Source organism: Phascolarctos cinereus, unplaced genomic scaffold, assembly GCF_003287225.1.
Source record: "Phascolarctos cinereus isolate Bilbo 61053 unplaced genomic scaffold, phaCin_HiC Scaffold_3;HRSCAF=262, whole genome shotgun sequence".
Taxonomy (NCBI): domain Eukaryota; kingdom Metazoa; phylum Chordata; class Mammalia; order Diprotodontia; family Phascolarctidae; genus Phascolarctos; species Phascolarctos cinereus.
The window spans coordinates 25,000,714-25,016,296 of NW_027555736.1; the positions used below are offsets into that span (position 1 = coordinate 25,000,714).

The 15,583-nt window shown below is 44.5% G+C and overlaps 1 protein-coding gene across 8 annotated transcripts in view; it reads right to left on the bottom strand.

Annotated features, from left to right (window-relative positions):
• The window catches only part of JMJD1C (jumonji domain containing 1C), a 240,414-nt gene that overhangs the window by 39,838 nt on the left and 184,993 nt on the right, over positions 1 to 15,583 (bottom strand). For 7 of the 8 annotated variants that reach the window (XM_078150736.1, XM_078150734.1, XM_078150739.1 and 4 more), the window contains 6 exons: positions 15,287 to 15,411; positions 13,192 to 13,335; positions 12,899 to 13,082; positions 10,137 to 12,781; positions 8,134 to 8,309; positions 5,589 to 7,864 (listed from right to left, as the gene is read on the bottom strand). In XM_078150736.1, the coding sequence (XP_078006862.1) occupies positions 5,589 to 7,864; positions 8,134 to 8,309; positions 10,137 to 12,781; positions 12,899 to 13,082; positions 13,192 to 13,335; positions 15,287 to 15,307 (5,446 nt within the window). In that variant the 5' untranslated portion in view covers positions 15,308 to 15,411. Of the gene's footprint in view, positions 1 to 5,588; positions 7,865 to 8,133; positions 8,310 to 10,136; positions 12,782 to 12,898; positions 13,083 to 13,173; positions 13,336 to 15,286; positions 15,412 to 15,583 lie in introns of those variants that run through there. The other variant, XM_078150740.1, reaches the window with a different exon arrangement.

The following is a 15,583-nucleotide window of genomic DNA, read 5'->3' on the forward strand; positions in this document are numbered from 1 at the left end:
CAGTGGAAGCAAGACGTGACAAAAATGATAGTTTCTGAAAGCTACCTTAGTTTTATCCAGATTATTACTACCTTTCTAGCTGCAGAAAGAATGAAAACATTCTACATAAGTTAGAAACAAAAGAGCCATTTCATAAATATTTTATTGTCTAGTATTTAAAGGGGGGGGGGAAGCAACAGTTTTAAATACCTATCCAATCTGCCACTTTGATTTCTAATCAATACCAAAACATTTGCCAAATAACTACGTCTTTCTCAAAGTAAGTACAGGCAGGTCCATTAAAGATGCCTTTGAATTAAAAACAAAAAAGATAAACTTTTCAATGTTACTGTTGAAACTTATGTCTCCCATTAAATATAAGCTATATTTTCTGAATCTTGTGATTTCCAAGTTCATTCATAACGGAGAGCAAGACAACATTACAATCCTGAGGGGTTTAACTTGTAGAGTTGACTTTTTCACACAAGCTGAACTGTCTTGGCTAAGGCCTTGACTGAATTTTCCCCATCGGCTGTTAGAGGGAACACTGCAGTTGTGGAAAGAATAAGCTTTCTCATACATGAAGCACAGCGTTTAAACTACAGGGTGGCCCGTTTAATAGAGGCCCCAGTTGCAAGCATTTCTAGGCATGGTGCCTGGATTTCCCTCTAATTTCATGCTCTTCTCTGCTGCCTCTAACTTATGGCAAGGAGCCACTTGGATCTGTCTACTCGGGGTGCGGGTGAGGATCAACCATTGAAAAGGCTCTCAAAGCCTTTCTCTGGGGTTAGCATCAACTGGGCATCGCTTCCTTCCACCATTCAACCTTCAACTGAGAATTCTTTCATGGCCTATACTGTGGCTGCTTAGTTGTTTTTCGGTCATATCGGACTCTTTGTGATCCCCTTTTGAAGTTTTCTTGGCAAAGATCCTGGAGTGGTTTGCCATTTCCTTCTCCAGCTCATTTTTACAAATGAGGAAACTGATGCAAACAGGGTTAATGACTTGCCCAGGGTCACACAGCCAGTAAGTGGTCCCATGCCAGATTTGAACTCGGGTCCTCCTGTCACCAGGACCATGACCCTATCTATTCATAATCTATACTCCAGATCCTATAAACTCAGAATCATAACAATAATGCTTTACTACTGACAGATTTTTAATTTGCCCAATATATCTCCAATTATCTGGATCTCCCCTTTTAACTGTAGTGAAAGAAACGAACTACATAATTTGATTTTCGTTTAGACCAGGAACCAGACTCACAACTAAGTGATTTACAAATAATGCCTCAGTGGTAAAGAGCAGGAAACCACATTTAAACAGTGGCCGTTAGAAAAGGAAGTGGTAATCATGGAGAGTCGGTACAGCTCCATCCAGAACAGGACTAACGTCCTTTCTCCATTTGACAGGGTTGCTTGTCCAAGGAGTGTGATGGCTAGTTTCCTAAATATGAGCTAATAAACATCTGACACGTCCCATCTCATGCACAAGGTGGAAAGATGTGAGCTACATCAATGACAGTGCAGGAAGGTGGATTCAGAGCCAAATGATAAAGTGACCCACACTACTGTCATAAGCAAACAGTAACAACACCCTCAAGTATCTTTAATGAAACCTAAATATAAGTGATGGTATATTCTCATTCAATTTGTGGGCAGGACCAAAGGATCATATCCAGAAAGACTTCTACAGGCTAGCCGGCTGGACAGCACTTAATTCTGTAAATATAAGATGAGGACAGTGTGTGTCTAGACAGGAGCTCATCTGTAAAACGGGGCGGTGGGGCTCAGCTGGCTGCAAATTAGACACGTGTCGGCAGTGTGAAAGTGAAGTCCAAAAGCCATGGGTTCACTGCCTATACATACAAGACCAGGAGTTCACCCAAGGTTAGGGAGGTGACAGTCCTCCTTAACTGCCAGGTCAGACCACATCGAAATGACTGTGTTCAGATCTGGACACCTCTTTTAGGAAGGAACTGGATAATGTAAAGAACACGCAGAAGGCGGCAAAGACAAGTATGGCCATGCGCCCTGGGAGCAGTGAGGCTCAGCTGAAGGAAATGGGGCTGAGGAGCCTGAAAAAAATGGGGATGACAGGAGAGAGTTGTTTCCAAGTGTTTGGAGGGCTAACCAGCAGAGAAGGAATCCTACTGGTGGAGCAATGAGGAAGAGCCACCTCAAAACAGAATGGGTTACCTTTGAAGATCCCTAATTAAAGAACTCCAAAAAAAGGGTGGGGACTTCCTTATGGGCTGTTACCAAGGTAGATTCCTGTTCAGACCCTGAGGTCCTTTCTGCCTCTAAGGTTTTGGTAAAAACTAGATATCTGGTATCTAGATAGAACCAGAGAAGAGATGATCATAAATGATACTCTACAAAGAGCTTTCCTCCCAACAATCCTAGGAGGAAGCAGAAACAGTGTTATTATCTAGCTTCACTTCACAAATGAGAAAGCTCAGGCCCAGCGATAGTCCATGTTTCACCAGAAAGGATCTGTCTAGTAAGAGTTCTTGGAGAACACAGCCTCATCACACTACTTCAGAGATTTGTAATCAACGGTACAAATGAAAAAACAAATGTGATCTCCAGGGTCAGAGACTTCACTGTAGCCATCAAGTTTTAAAAAGGCAAGAGAACCTTTACTGAAGACAGACAGACTGATGAAGCCCTGTTTCCACCCATAAGAACAATCCAGCCTGTCTCTGCTTCCAAGTGATGTCCCATTTTTGGTATTAAATGTTCACGTGACCGCTCGATGCTTAATCTATGCTTCCTCCAGTCCCTTTCCCTTTTTATCAGAAGTGTGGGGCAGATTGGGGGAGGGGTAATCAGAAGCACACACTTCTGAGGAGGGACAGGGTCAAAATAGAGAACAGCATAAATGGGGAGGTGGGATAAGATGAAGGGAAATAGAGTTAGTTTTTCACAACATGACTGCTGTGGAAGTGTTTTGCATGACTACATGTGTATAACTTGTATTGAGTTGCTTGCCTTCTCAGTGAGGGTGGGTGGGGAAGGAGGAAGGGAGAAAATTTGGAACCCAAAGTTTTAAAAACAAAAGTTTAAAAAAAATTGTTCTCACATGCAACTAGGAAATAAGATATACAGGAAATGGGGTATAGAAATCTATCCTGCCCTACAGAAAAACTGAAGAGGAAGGGGGGGAGAGATAGAGGGGAGGGTAGATTAGGAGAAGGGGCTTTCAGAATGCATGCCATCTTGTGGTGGGGGGGAGGGATGAGATAGGGAGAAATTTGGAACTCAAAATCTTGTGGAAGTGAATGTTGAAAACTACAAATAAATAAATTAATTTAATTTAAAAAAAAAAAAAAAGGAAGTGTGTACAAATTTATATCTAAAATAAACTTTCCTTTTTAAGGGGCACTTCTTTCCTACCAAAACTCTTATCCCTTGGCACTTACTGGTTATGTATGCAAATTTTGAAAGGCATCTGTTTTGAAACCATAAGATCCCTTCATTGTTAAAAGTGACTATGATATCACTAGCAAACCCTTTAGACAGTGTTTTAAGGTTTGCAAAGTACTTTAAAAATAACACTTCAGTTCATCCTCACAATCACCAGGGGAGGAAGGTGATAGTATCTTTATTCTACAGGTGAGGGGTTAAATGACTTGGCTAATAAGTATCCAAGGCCACATTTGAACCCAGGGCTTTCTGACCCCAGGTCAGATAATGCCACTTTCCCAAGACACACTTATTAATTCCTTCATGCTGTGTATTTTTGCCCCACACAACTCCTTACTTTTTAGATTTTAAACTGAAACCCTAGCAGTCTACTTACATCAAAAATTTAGAGATAGCAGTTCTGGTTCAAGAACTAGGACAGAAGGGAAAGTAAATTCCAAAGAGAGGAGGAGAAAGAAAGAGAGAGAGAGAGAGAGAGAGAGAGAGAGAGAGAGAGAGAGAGAGAGTGTCCCGCCCCCTACCCTCATTTAAATTGCAAAGAGTTCAGCCTTTTATTCTGTATCTTCTTAAAGAAAAATTACAACAAAAAAAATTACAGCCATGAAAATGTTAAGATCCATTTCACTAATGAATGACATGGATACAGCTATTAGATCAAGTTCAGTAAGCATTCAGACCACAGAATGCAATCCAGAACAAGTAAAAAGGGGCAAGAAATACAGTGAAGAAAACAGGGGATAAAAAAAAACCAATGTTCATGTGTTTCTGGAGATCATAAAGGTGTGTGGACAACACCCCCCCCCGCAATTTCTCTCTCTGCACTCAGTTCTTGCCCTCAAACTGCTTTTTGCTTAGTTAGGCCTGCTACGGCTTAGGAAGGCTTAACTGGGCTCCAGAAGGGGACAAATGATTATGAATTTGACCACAGACACATCAACGTCTTCCTGCAAACAGTTCCGATTTGACTTTGTCTCAGAAGTCTGTGGGGACACAACACAAAAGCAATATCCAGTCTCGACAACAAAGGTACAAAATCTAGCACAACAGGCTTCACACATATGGTGTGTTTTTTAAATATGAAATATGTGAAGGTCAAATCTAGAGTTCCATTCAATTCAATAAATACTTACTGAAGACTCTGGAGAGTTGCTTTAAAAAAAATTCACCTCTGACCCAGAACTTTGAACCCCTTTGGGGATATGAAACAAAAAGCATGTGACCCAGTAAGATAACAATAAAAACTGTTTATGATTAAGTGGTAAAATAAATGGACATCTCTTCTCTTTCATTGTCTACTACCATATTTCTGTGACTCCACGTGAAACTGTCTCCTTCGGATTTTTCTAACTGTCTCACACTCCCTTTGCTCTCTGAAGAACCCATTCGTTGAGGAGGTCCAAGAGGAGCTTTCACACATGGCATTGCTTCTGGAAGCCCTGAGCCTCCACATACACTTGCTATATATACTGCATACAGATGGATGGCTGGGTCGCGCAAGCACAGTGCCACAAAAAGGCACATGTCTACATGACCAAGCACGCCTTTCTTTCTTCTTGTTTAAAGCTAAATTTAATGAAATTAAGAGTAAAAATGCACAGAAACACTTATCAATAAATGTTAGCCATAATTTATGTTCAGCTTGCCCTGTCAACAAAAAGTATTTTCCTAATCAAAACAAATAATTAAAATTATCTCTAATGCCATGAGTACACTCAAACTAAAAATCTTTTTTCATATCAAGAATGGTTCAGCAAAATCATTAGCTCTAAACATGCTAACTATGAATTTAAATGTCAGGTTTTTTTAAAAATCAAGTATTTATGGGTCAAAGAAAACTACATCATATCGTTATATTAGGCAATACCAACTTACAGTAACACAGATGAAAACTGGGATCAGCTTAACATCAAACACATTTTGTTTTCATTAAGAAAGGGAGTAACGTCTTTTCATTTCCCTTCTCCTGAACCACAGGATAGGAAATGCACCCTGGCAACAAAGGATGAGGGAGCTGGGCAATACACGTGTGCCCCGTCCACACAGAAGGGCTGCTTTGCACTGTGGAAGTAGCGAGCCCCGGCAAAGCAGGAGGTGGGCGGGGCTGGGCTCCTCCACCCGCCCCCTCCCCGCCGGGCTGCCCAGTCCCGCCCACCCCAAGCCGGACGACACTGCAGTACTCACCATTGGAGCTGCTGCTTGGCAGCTTGAGCTTGCTCTTGTCTCGAGAGCTCCGGATGAGAGCCCCGTTAGGCCTGGCTTCCTCCTCGAGCTCCCCCTTTCTCTTCTGCAGATCGTTCTGCTTCTTCTTGTATGTTGGCTTGGGCTGGCGCTTGGCCCTCTGCTCAGCCTTGCTCTCGTCGGAGTCTTCACTGTCAGAGACAGACTCGTAATGCCTTTTCATCTTCCTTTTGCCGGCTCTATCGTCTCTGGCGGGTTTATCTTCCAGGACCGGACTCTCCCCACTGCTCTGCATCTCACCCGATGTGGAGGCCATTAAATTGACCGAGCACGGCTTAATGATCTCTGAGACGGTGTTTCCTGAATTCTCCACCCTGTTGCTGTTTTTATCTTCCTCGGAATGTCTGGTGAGCCAGGCCTTTTTCAGCTTGGTGTGGTAATTGGGCTGACTGGTCTGGGAGTTCTGCCCGCTGCCTACAGCTTGTGCCTTGTTTGCCGAACTGCAGGTGGCAGGACTTTCAGGGCGAGCGGAAGCTGGATACGTTTGGCTGCTTCCGGCACTCGGCTCAGCCTCGTTGGCATTACCACCTTTAAACTGAGCTGCGGCCAACGCAGCCTTATGTTTTTTTAAGTGGATAAAATCGGCCGCGTTGGAGAACTCGGAGCTGGGCGGGGCCTCCCTGCCTGTCTTGCTACTGACTGCGGTGTTTGAAATTATGGTGCTGACTCTGCATTCCTGTACGTGGGCTGTCGGCTGGACGACACTTCTCGAAGTAGACGGTGAGGATGTGGGTGTCAAAACTGTATTTGCCAGCGAATATATCACATCTGCACAGCTCCAGCTGGAGTCACTGGTGGTGGGGAGGGGGGCGGGGGCGGCAGCGGTGGGGGTGGCGGGAACGGCGGCGGCGGCGGCGGCCGCGGTGGCGGCGGCAGCGGCGGCTGCGGCGGCGGCAGCGGCCGGTGTTATGTTCTGTTTGGTGCCACAGATCAAACCAGGAGTTGCAGGCTTGATGATGGAGCTGGCAGTGCGGCCCTTGGGGGTGGCCTCAAGCTGCTTCTCATAGTGGGTTGGAGGAAGGGTCAAGTTTGAATTGGGAAGAATAACTCTCCCAACCTCTTGGGCTTCCACTGGTTTCCAGATATCGGCTGGATTTGCCCCAATTGAAGATCTCTCACTCCCTCGCTCCCTGGGAGCCGGCTGCATTGCTGGCACGCTCTCGTACTTTCCACTCGAAGGGGGACACACGATGACAGATGCTGTGGCAGCCGGTGCCTTTCCGCTGCTTTTCTCTGCATGCCAGGTCGCTTTCTCATTGCCAGGGGCACTAGGAGATCTCCACATTTCAGACAAATTTTGTTCAGAAGCATTCTTGAAAGTTGCCTGAGCGTCTTTTAGCTCAGGTAGTAGAGTTGGAGGTTTCTGTAATTCCTGGACTTTCCCCCCAGCATTTACTGGCATAACTGGAGTTAAGGTGGGAGGGGAAAGGCTGCTATAGGTGCTTTCCTTTCTATCTGGACTGGGATGGATTGGTGGATGAAAAACTGGTGCTCTATGTAATGCAGGCATACTCCGGATTGGATTCGAGGAAGAAACCGCCAAATGGTTAGGACTCCGACAGTCATTTCCAAAAGCAGTTACGGAGTGAGACGGCATTTGCTGGGGAAGCTGTTCCGCTAGCTTGCTTCCCAAGCCTTCACCTTCTGGTTGGTGTTTAATCAGAGGTGGGGGCTTTGAAAGTGATGACATACATGAAGTCAGGACTTGAGGATTGGCTACTGTTGAGGGGTTGTTATTCTGCTTATCAGTGAACAGAGCAGAGACTTCTTTGGGTGGGAACCGCGGAGGTTCATTGACAACAGTGCTGGATATGGTGGTGAAGTAGTTACTCTGAGGTGCAGAGGGCTTCACACCAAACAGTTCTGACACAGAGCGGTCCCCGTCTTTGTCTTGTTTGGTGGTTTGACTTTTTGCGCTGGCAGAGGACAAAGGAGTGCTTCTGGAATAGCTCTCTCCGTCTCCATCCAGAGTCATCTTGTCCGCGAAGGGAGTGACGTCATCGATGCTTTCTTGGAGGACCCTTCGGCTTTCCTCATTGTACTTGCTCATCCTGTCTCCAGTATCCTGAATTGGCCTCTGGAACTGACTCATCATTTGATCCACAAAAGGTCTCGGTAACTGACTCTCTTTTACAGCTGGGATCAGATCCAAATCACTCTTGACTGAAGTGGAAACAACAGTCCTGAGAGGGTCAATAAAAGCTTTCCTCTCCAATTCTCTGCAAGGGTAAAACCAGACACGGAACATTCTTAAATCATTTTCTCTTACATAAAAGTTTCTATGTGGTATAAAAAACAAGCTGTCATTTCAGTACGAACATTCTTGACACATCCCATAATGGTACCCAGTAAATCAGAATGTAAATTAAAACAGAAGGAACTGAACTTTTTCAAAGTCCAACTTTAGAGTATTAACTTTAAATGTCTTGGAAAAAAGGAAGCACATAAACATAAGGTATTTAAAAGTCTTAAGCACTGGCAAACTTACTCTTTGGGATGATGATCTACTAACGCTTTTGACAACGATGGGCCAGAATGACCTGTCATGTTAAGGGGCCGATGAGGATCTGCACTGGATGGCCTGACAGGAATGTGACTTGGTAACCCAAGACCGTCAGCAGAGGTCACAGGGGTAGGCTGATGTAACCAAGGATTGGGAGTATTCTGTTACAAAAAACAAATCAGACTTCAGTTACCACAGGGAGCTAAACATAGTAGAAGAGTAGGCCTGTAACAGAGGTACGTATACAAAAGAGCATAAACTTTTAACAGATCACGTGCACCGCGAAATCTTGTGTCTAAACTGATTTGCCACATGCATTGAGACATTTGATAAGAAAATATTTACTTGTAAAAATCTTATTAATTTGAACCAAGGGTAAAATAATGGATTAAGTACTTTCATTCATACAGAGAAGATACAGTTTATAAGAAGTTCATAAAATTACCTGGTACTTGAAAAGTATTTAAATAGGAATTCTCATTTCAAGAGAAATAAGAACTATGAACATGTTTGTCATTTGTCACTCCTGGTCTTTAAAATCATCTTTTAATACTGCATGCATTTTACGTATTTTTAAAAATGTATCTTCAAACTCAGAATGAAAACGAGACTAATTTACTGTATACTACACTGTATTGCCAAGAAAATTAAAAACTGAATTAATTTTTCCCATCACACACATAAAGTACATATCTAGAAAAAAAAAGCCTTTCTGTGTCAATCATTCAGTCACTCTTCCATGACGGTTTATGGGTAAGTTGGCAACATGTTTAGATCACAAATCTGATTCGCTATATCTAAGGTAATGCAAAATCAAACTGAGTAATTTACACTTGGTTCTCCAAATGATAACTTTTAAGAGGAATGGCAGAGAACTGGGAGATTTTAGAGCCTATCAATTCTAACCCCCTCAATTTTATAGCTGAAGAGACTGAGGTCAGAGTTTAAGTGCCTTGATTCTAGTACTAAAACAACATGAAACTGAAAAATAAAGCAAGAAGATACAGTGTGGCCACTTAACACAAAAAAACCAAACCAACACCAAACCTAATGGTTCTTAAGAATGGCTCTAATCTGGATCCCCAGTATTCTAGCTGGTCCCTAAAATGACCTATAATCCAAATATTTGAACTTTGTATGATGGAGACAGGAATTTGTTAAGTAAAAAGTCATAATAAAATTTTACTCCTTTCTATAACATTAAAATATACATATATATTAAATGGGAAAAAAAAATCGAGGTCCTGGGGCTGGGAGTGGGTCTCATAAAAATGAAATCTTCACCTTACAAATAATACTCGTTGGATTTAATTTTTATAAATAATGCACCATAAAATTTGATTTGCTTAGTCCCTACTTTTAAAAATACTACCAATAAAACACACACATAGAAATGAAACCATTCTTTACTAATCTATTTTTCTTTCTCATTTTCAGTTTCCACTGAAACCTTCACAAAATGTGGTCACTTGGCCTATGGTTTCAAACTCTGAATTTGAGTAAGACCTTTGCCCAGTCCCCTCTGATCTATAGAGGTCACTTTCCTCTAAGCATAAGCAAAGGATTTAGCAGTTACACAGACTAACTCAATGGGGTCTGTGCAGCCATGTTAAAAATGGCTTTGGGCTCACTGGGTTGCACATCATGGGGACCTTTAAAATAGGCCTAGTCAAGTCACACCATTTTAGGAAGGCAGTACGATAGTGTACGGGGCAGCAGCAACAACACGCCTGCAATTACAGGAGCTCCTCTCTTCGCTTTCCATTGGCCCAGCAGGGCACTGGGCTAAGACCTCAGAGGTTTCTTTACAGCAAGCTATAAACCCCACATCTGGTGTTTCCTGTGGCCAAACTACACTCTCTTCACTATCCTTTTTTTCTCTAAAGATCCCATGTGAACCTTATTTACCACTGGGCATAAACTCACAGTCACTCTGCCATGACCCTACTCCATTCAATCAAATCACAAGAACCATCAACGTGACTTACCCCCCGCAAGGAGGCTTCAGCATTCGCTGCATTGTCCTGTGGGAGCCATTTAGGAGTGGACATGCTGCTCAGTGCCGGGTAGGAAGGGGGCCCATTAGGATACTGCCAAACAACTGGGTAGAGTCCGAGCTGATTATAGGAAGCAGGTGGATGTGCTTGTCCGAGGTGATGAGGTGATGCATGCTGCAGCATCTGCGGCTGCGGCGGCTGCTGCTGCTGCGGCTGCGGTGGCGGCGGCAGCTGCTGCTGCGGTGGCTGCAGCAGAGGCTGCTGCTGCGGTGGCTGCAGGAGAGGCTGCTGCTGCGGTGGCTGCAGCAGAGGCTGCTGCTGAGGTGGCTGCAGTTGCGGTGGCTGCAGCAGAGGCTGCTGTTGCGGTGGCTGCAGTTGCGGTGGCTGCAGCAGAGGCTGCTGCTGAGGTGGCTGCAGCAGAGGCTGCTGCTGAGGTGGCTGCAGTTGCGGTGGCTGCAGCAGAGGCTGCTGCTGTGGTGGCTGCAGCAGAGGCTGCTGCTGTGGTGGCTGCAGCTGCAGAGGCTGCTGCTGTGGTGGCTGCAGCTGCAGAGGCTGCTGCTGTGGTGGCTGCAGCTGCAGAGGCTGCTGCTGTGGTGGCTGCAGCTGCAGAGGCTGCTGCGGTGGCTGCAGCTGCAGAGGCTGCTGCTGTGGTGGCTGCAGCTGCAGAGGCTGCTGCTGTGGTGGCTGCAGCACAGGCTGCTGCGGTGGCTGCAGCTGCAGAGGCTGCTGCGGTGGCTGCAGCTGCAGAGGCTGCTGCGGTGGCTGCTGTGGTGGCTGCAGCTGCGGTGGCTGCAGCACAGGCTGCTGCGGTGGCTGCAGCGCAGGCTGCTGCGGCGGCTGCAGCTGCGGTGGCTGCAGCACAGGCTGCTGTGGCGGCTGCTGCGGCGGTGGCTGCAGCACAGGCTGCTGCGGCGGTGGCTGCTGCGGTGGCGGCTGCTGCGGTGGCGGCGGCTGCTGCTGCGGTGGCTGCAGTTGCGGTGGCGGCGGCTGCTGCGGCTGCTGCTGCGGTGGCGGCTGCTGCTGCGGTGGCTGCTGCTGCGGTGGCGGCTGCTGCTGCGGTGGCTGCTGCTGCGGCGGCGGCTGCTGCGGTGGCGGCTGCGGCTGCTGCTGTTGCTGCGGCGGCTGCTGCTGCTGTGGTGGCTGCTGAGGCGGCGGCGGCGGCTGCTGCTGCTGCTGCTGTGGCGCTATTGATAAGTGGCTCAAGCTGCTGGAGTGAGCAGCCTCTGCTCGTGGGGGGCCACCTACTAAGGAGGCCTGAGGCACTCCAGGTAACACTGTCGGAAGCAAAGGAGAGGGGGCGGAACTGTTCACAGAATGACTAAGAGAAGGCAACTGGTTATGGTTTGAAGAGCCAGGTAACAAGTGGGTAGGGGTACTTAAAGAAGGTTGATGACCACTTGGATTGTGACAAGTTTTGTGGGACGAATGAGGGAAAGTGTGCTGGCTTAAGAATGATGAAACGTGACTTGCTCCTCCTGACTCTTGCCCAGCGAGGGCAGGATCTCTGTAAGCTGTGAAATGGTCATTTTTATCCATAAGAGGGTTCTTGGTGCTTTCTGATGCACTGCCACGAGTGGAAGGGGGATGAAAGCTCGGTCTCGGCAAGTCAAGTTGTGTTTTATTTGTCAACCTTCTCTCTGCAGCGGGTCGGCCACCGCTGGCGAAGCTGGCCTTAGGTTTCGCCACATCGGTGTTACGAGGGAACTTGGCTTGAATGACGTCAAATATGGAACTGGCTTTTGGTTTGACGTGATCTCCCGAAGGAGGGACTTTGGGCTTCGGGGCCTCAGGAGGCGGTGGATTCGGTTTATTCAGTTTGTGGTCTTCAGCTGCATTTCCTGGAGTGCGATACGTTGAAAACGCATCTTTTTCTTTTTCAATAATCAGACGCTCACTTACGGCAAAAGGGTTCTTAAGACTAGGAGCTGCCAAATCCATTTTGTTTGCCATGCTGCTAGCCCAGCTTTGTTCAGGTTCCGGTTTTCTTGTTTCTACATATTGTGGAGTGGAAAACAAAAGTTTTGCGTCACTGCTGTGAGCCTCCATTTTCTGAAGCGGCGGAAAACCAAAGATCCTTGCGGGGTTTTCCTGAGCCGCCTTTTCTGACCCGGTCTCATTTGTAACGTCGATCACACCTTTCGGGGTAGGTGGTGTGGTCGCGAATTGCTCCTGGGGTAACATCTCCACAGCAGGTGCGTTCTCTGGTTGGTGCTCCTGAATATGCAGGTCGCTGACGCTCGCGTCATAAAACATCATCTTTTCTGCGGTGCCCAGAAGAGGGTTTCCTTGCAGCTCAAAGCCGGCTGGCACGAGGTGTTCTGCCTCTTCCGGTTTCTTACCTTCTTGGACTTGACCCCAAAGAGACTGGCTACTTGCTGCTGGTTGCTCTGCTCCCTCACTGCGCTGGGACATTCCTTCATCTCCATTGATATTTGAATCGTTTCTGCTCGCCTCATTTCCCGCATTTGGATTATAAGGCGGGTCTGTCATCCTTTTACTTGAAGTTTCTGAGTCGCTGCACTCAGAATAGTCGGAAACATTGTCTGTTCGAGGTCTTTTTGCGTTTAGATTCTTTTCGTCATCTTCAGTTTTTCTTCTTTTGTTATGAAAGTGTTTATTTTTGCTTTTATGATTTTCTACAAAAAGAGAAACATCATTTTTAGATACCAATAGAGTATAAGCAGTTTTTAACATTTCTATTTTATTTATTTTCCTTATGACTCTCTAAAAAAGGGGGAGTATACTCCTCCTACCTCCATGGCCTAGGCAACCACATTTCTCTTCTCTCTTCTCTTCATCTGCACTACTATCTGAGCCCCTCCTCCTGTTGAGTCGAGGACTTCCAGGCTGCTGCAGGAATAGATTCTGTGTGGTCCCTGTAGCCTGGGAGTTCATAGTTGGTGTTGGGCTACTGGCTTGAGCACGTATAGAATGATCCTAAAGATAGTAACATGATGGTGAACCCACATGGCATGCTTGCATATATGCTGATTAAAGATAAAGAAAGAACACTGGATAATCACCCCACTGGTTATAGTCTGCTTACGTCAACGGCGGTGCTACTTTGAGCAGACCAAGATCTACGGTGTGAGGAGATGCCAATGTCTTCTCCTTTCAACAAAGGGTGAAGAACACCATCAAGAAAGGTCATTTGAACCATAGAAGGATCGACATTCTGTGGTTCTAGTACCTGGTTTATGAAACAACAGGAGAATAATAAGCACTTAAATTGTAGTTACTGAGCAGTGAGTTGTTAATGATTCTTTCCTTCTACCATTACAATACTTGGAAAAAAACATCAAGAAGGACATGTAATCTGGTGTTTGCAGGAATAAAAATGTAACAAGTTCTAAGGCTTAATAATTTCAAACAAATATTATTGTTTCAATCTCCTGCCAGAAAAGCAATATGGCATAATCCTACTCTTTCTAACTAGGCAGCTAGGTATTGTGCTAGTACATAGAGCTCTAGGCCTAGAGTCAGGAAAACTCATTTTCATGAGTTCAAATCTGGCCTTAGACACTTACTAGCCGTGTGACCCGGGACAAGTCACTTAACTCCATTTGCCTCAGTTTCCTCATCTGTAAAATAAGCTGGAGAAGGAAATGGCAAAAACACTCCAGGATCTTTTCCAAGAAAACCCCAAACTGGGTCATGAAGAGTCAGACATGACTGAAAAACAACTGGCATAAAAACTCTTCCAAACATCTAATCAAGAGTTAAAGAAAATTTATCAGTCCCAAGCAAACTCTGAAAATGGATAAGAATCAAAGGCACAAAAGTAAAGTGTTAAGAAAAAATTCACATAAGAAATTAATAACAAAAACCTAACAGAGGATTAGAAGTGAAAAGGTGCGATATGCCAGAAAGGAGAAAAAATGAACAAGGCCCAATTTGGAAGTAAATGAAAGAATGGGTATAGTTAAAAGATAAAAAAGCAAACTTTTAAGTTAGGAAAACATAACAGTAACAGGCATTTATGCAACTACCATGTACCAGGCAAGCACTTAACATGCTGAGCACTTTACAAAAGTATGATCTCGTTTGATGGTCAAGGTAAATGCGGTTATTATCCCTGAGACCAAAATTCAGTGATTTGCCCAAGGTCACCCAGCCAGCAACTGAGGCTGGATTTAAACACTTAAACACAGGGGAAGGCAGAGAATGAGATGGATGTAGTGTCATGTAAGCAGCAAACATGAGCTTGGACAAACTCTGAGAGACAGCAGAGGACAGAAGGGCCAGGTGTGCTATGGTCCACGTGGCACTCTTCATGAAAAGAGTCGGACGTGCCTGAAGGACGACAACAAAAAACCACTTCTTAACTCCAGGCTCAGTGCCCTATTCTCTAACCACCTAGCTGCCTAGAAAAATATTATTCTTTGGCCCTCGAAACAATTTTGTACCTAGGATATTTTCAGGGGCAAAACTGTCTCTCCAAGAAAATCCTTCATGTGCAACTCAACTTTAGGGTAGCTTTCATCTAAATATCACAAAGTACTTTTACACCAAAAAGTTGTGCATGATAACAGAACAAACCATTCTTTTATTTTTATTTTCATTCATTTATTTATGATATGATATACTCCTCTTCACTTCCCATACTCTAGGTGGTAAAGTGACAAATACACAATTTCCACATTACAGGAAAACAAGAGGTTCCAAGTGTGAATGAATATGTCCAAGATATTCCTGAGATCTTAAGCCAAGATACCTAGGTTGTTGTTTAATATATCAAATGAACATTCCACTGTGACCTTAGTAGCTGGCATAAAACTCGTTATGAAAACCAACATCTTTATTTATTCCAAAAAGTACTATAGTACTCATTAAATTACTAGAGAAAGTTAAGCCAATTCTTTGGAAAATGTAATATCTATTGACTAGATGGACAGAAAAACTCAAAACACTGACAAATTTAGATTTTAGTTCCTCTATTTCAGAAACTTATCCAATTAGGCAAGTGTAAACAATTTTCCTGTGACAGGTACACTTAATATAGGAAAGTACACATATTTTAGAACATTTCAATGATAAGAAATTTAGAAATGAAAACCAGAATTAACTTGAGCATTATATACTAGCACAGGATGTTTTAATTACCAAATTCTCTCTTTAAAAATACCGGCTAAAATATTTACCTGGTCATTCCTAACAATCATGGTGTGAGTGAAGAGATCATGGTGAGTAATTATACCAGTAAACCACTGGATGGCAGAATCTTGTCTGTATCCTCTCACTCTATATCAGTTTGAAGAATATGAACCTTTAAAGGAAATACACAGAGAAATTTAGCCAAGTCATGATTTACAAGGGCATTCAAAAGTGCATATGTAGGTTACTGATGTGATATCTCACACACACATACATACACACACACACACACACACACACACACGTATAAAAATATAAAAACAAACTCAGGAAGGCTAATTCCC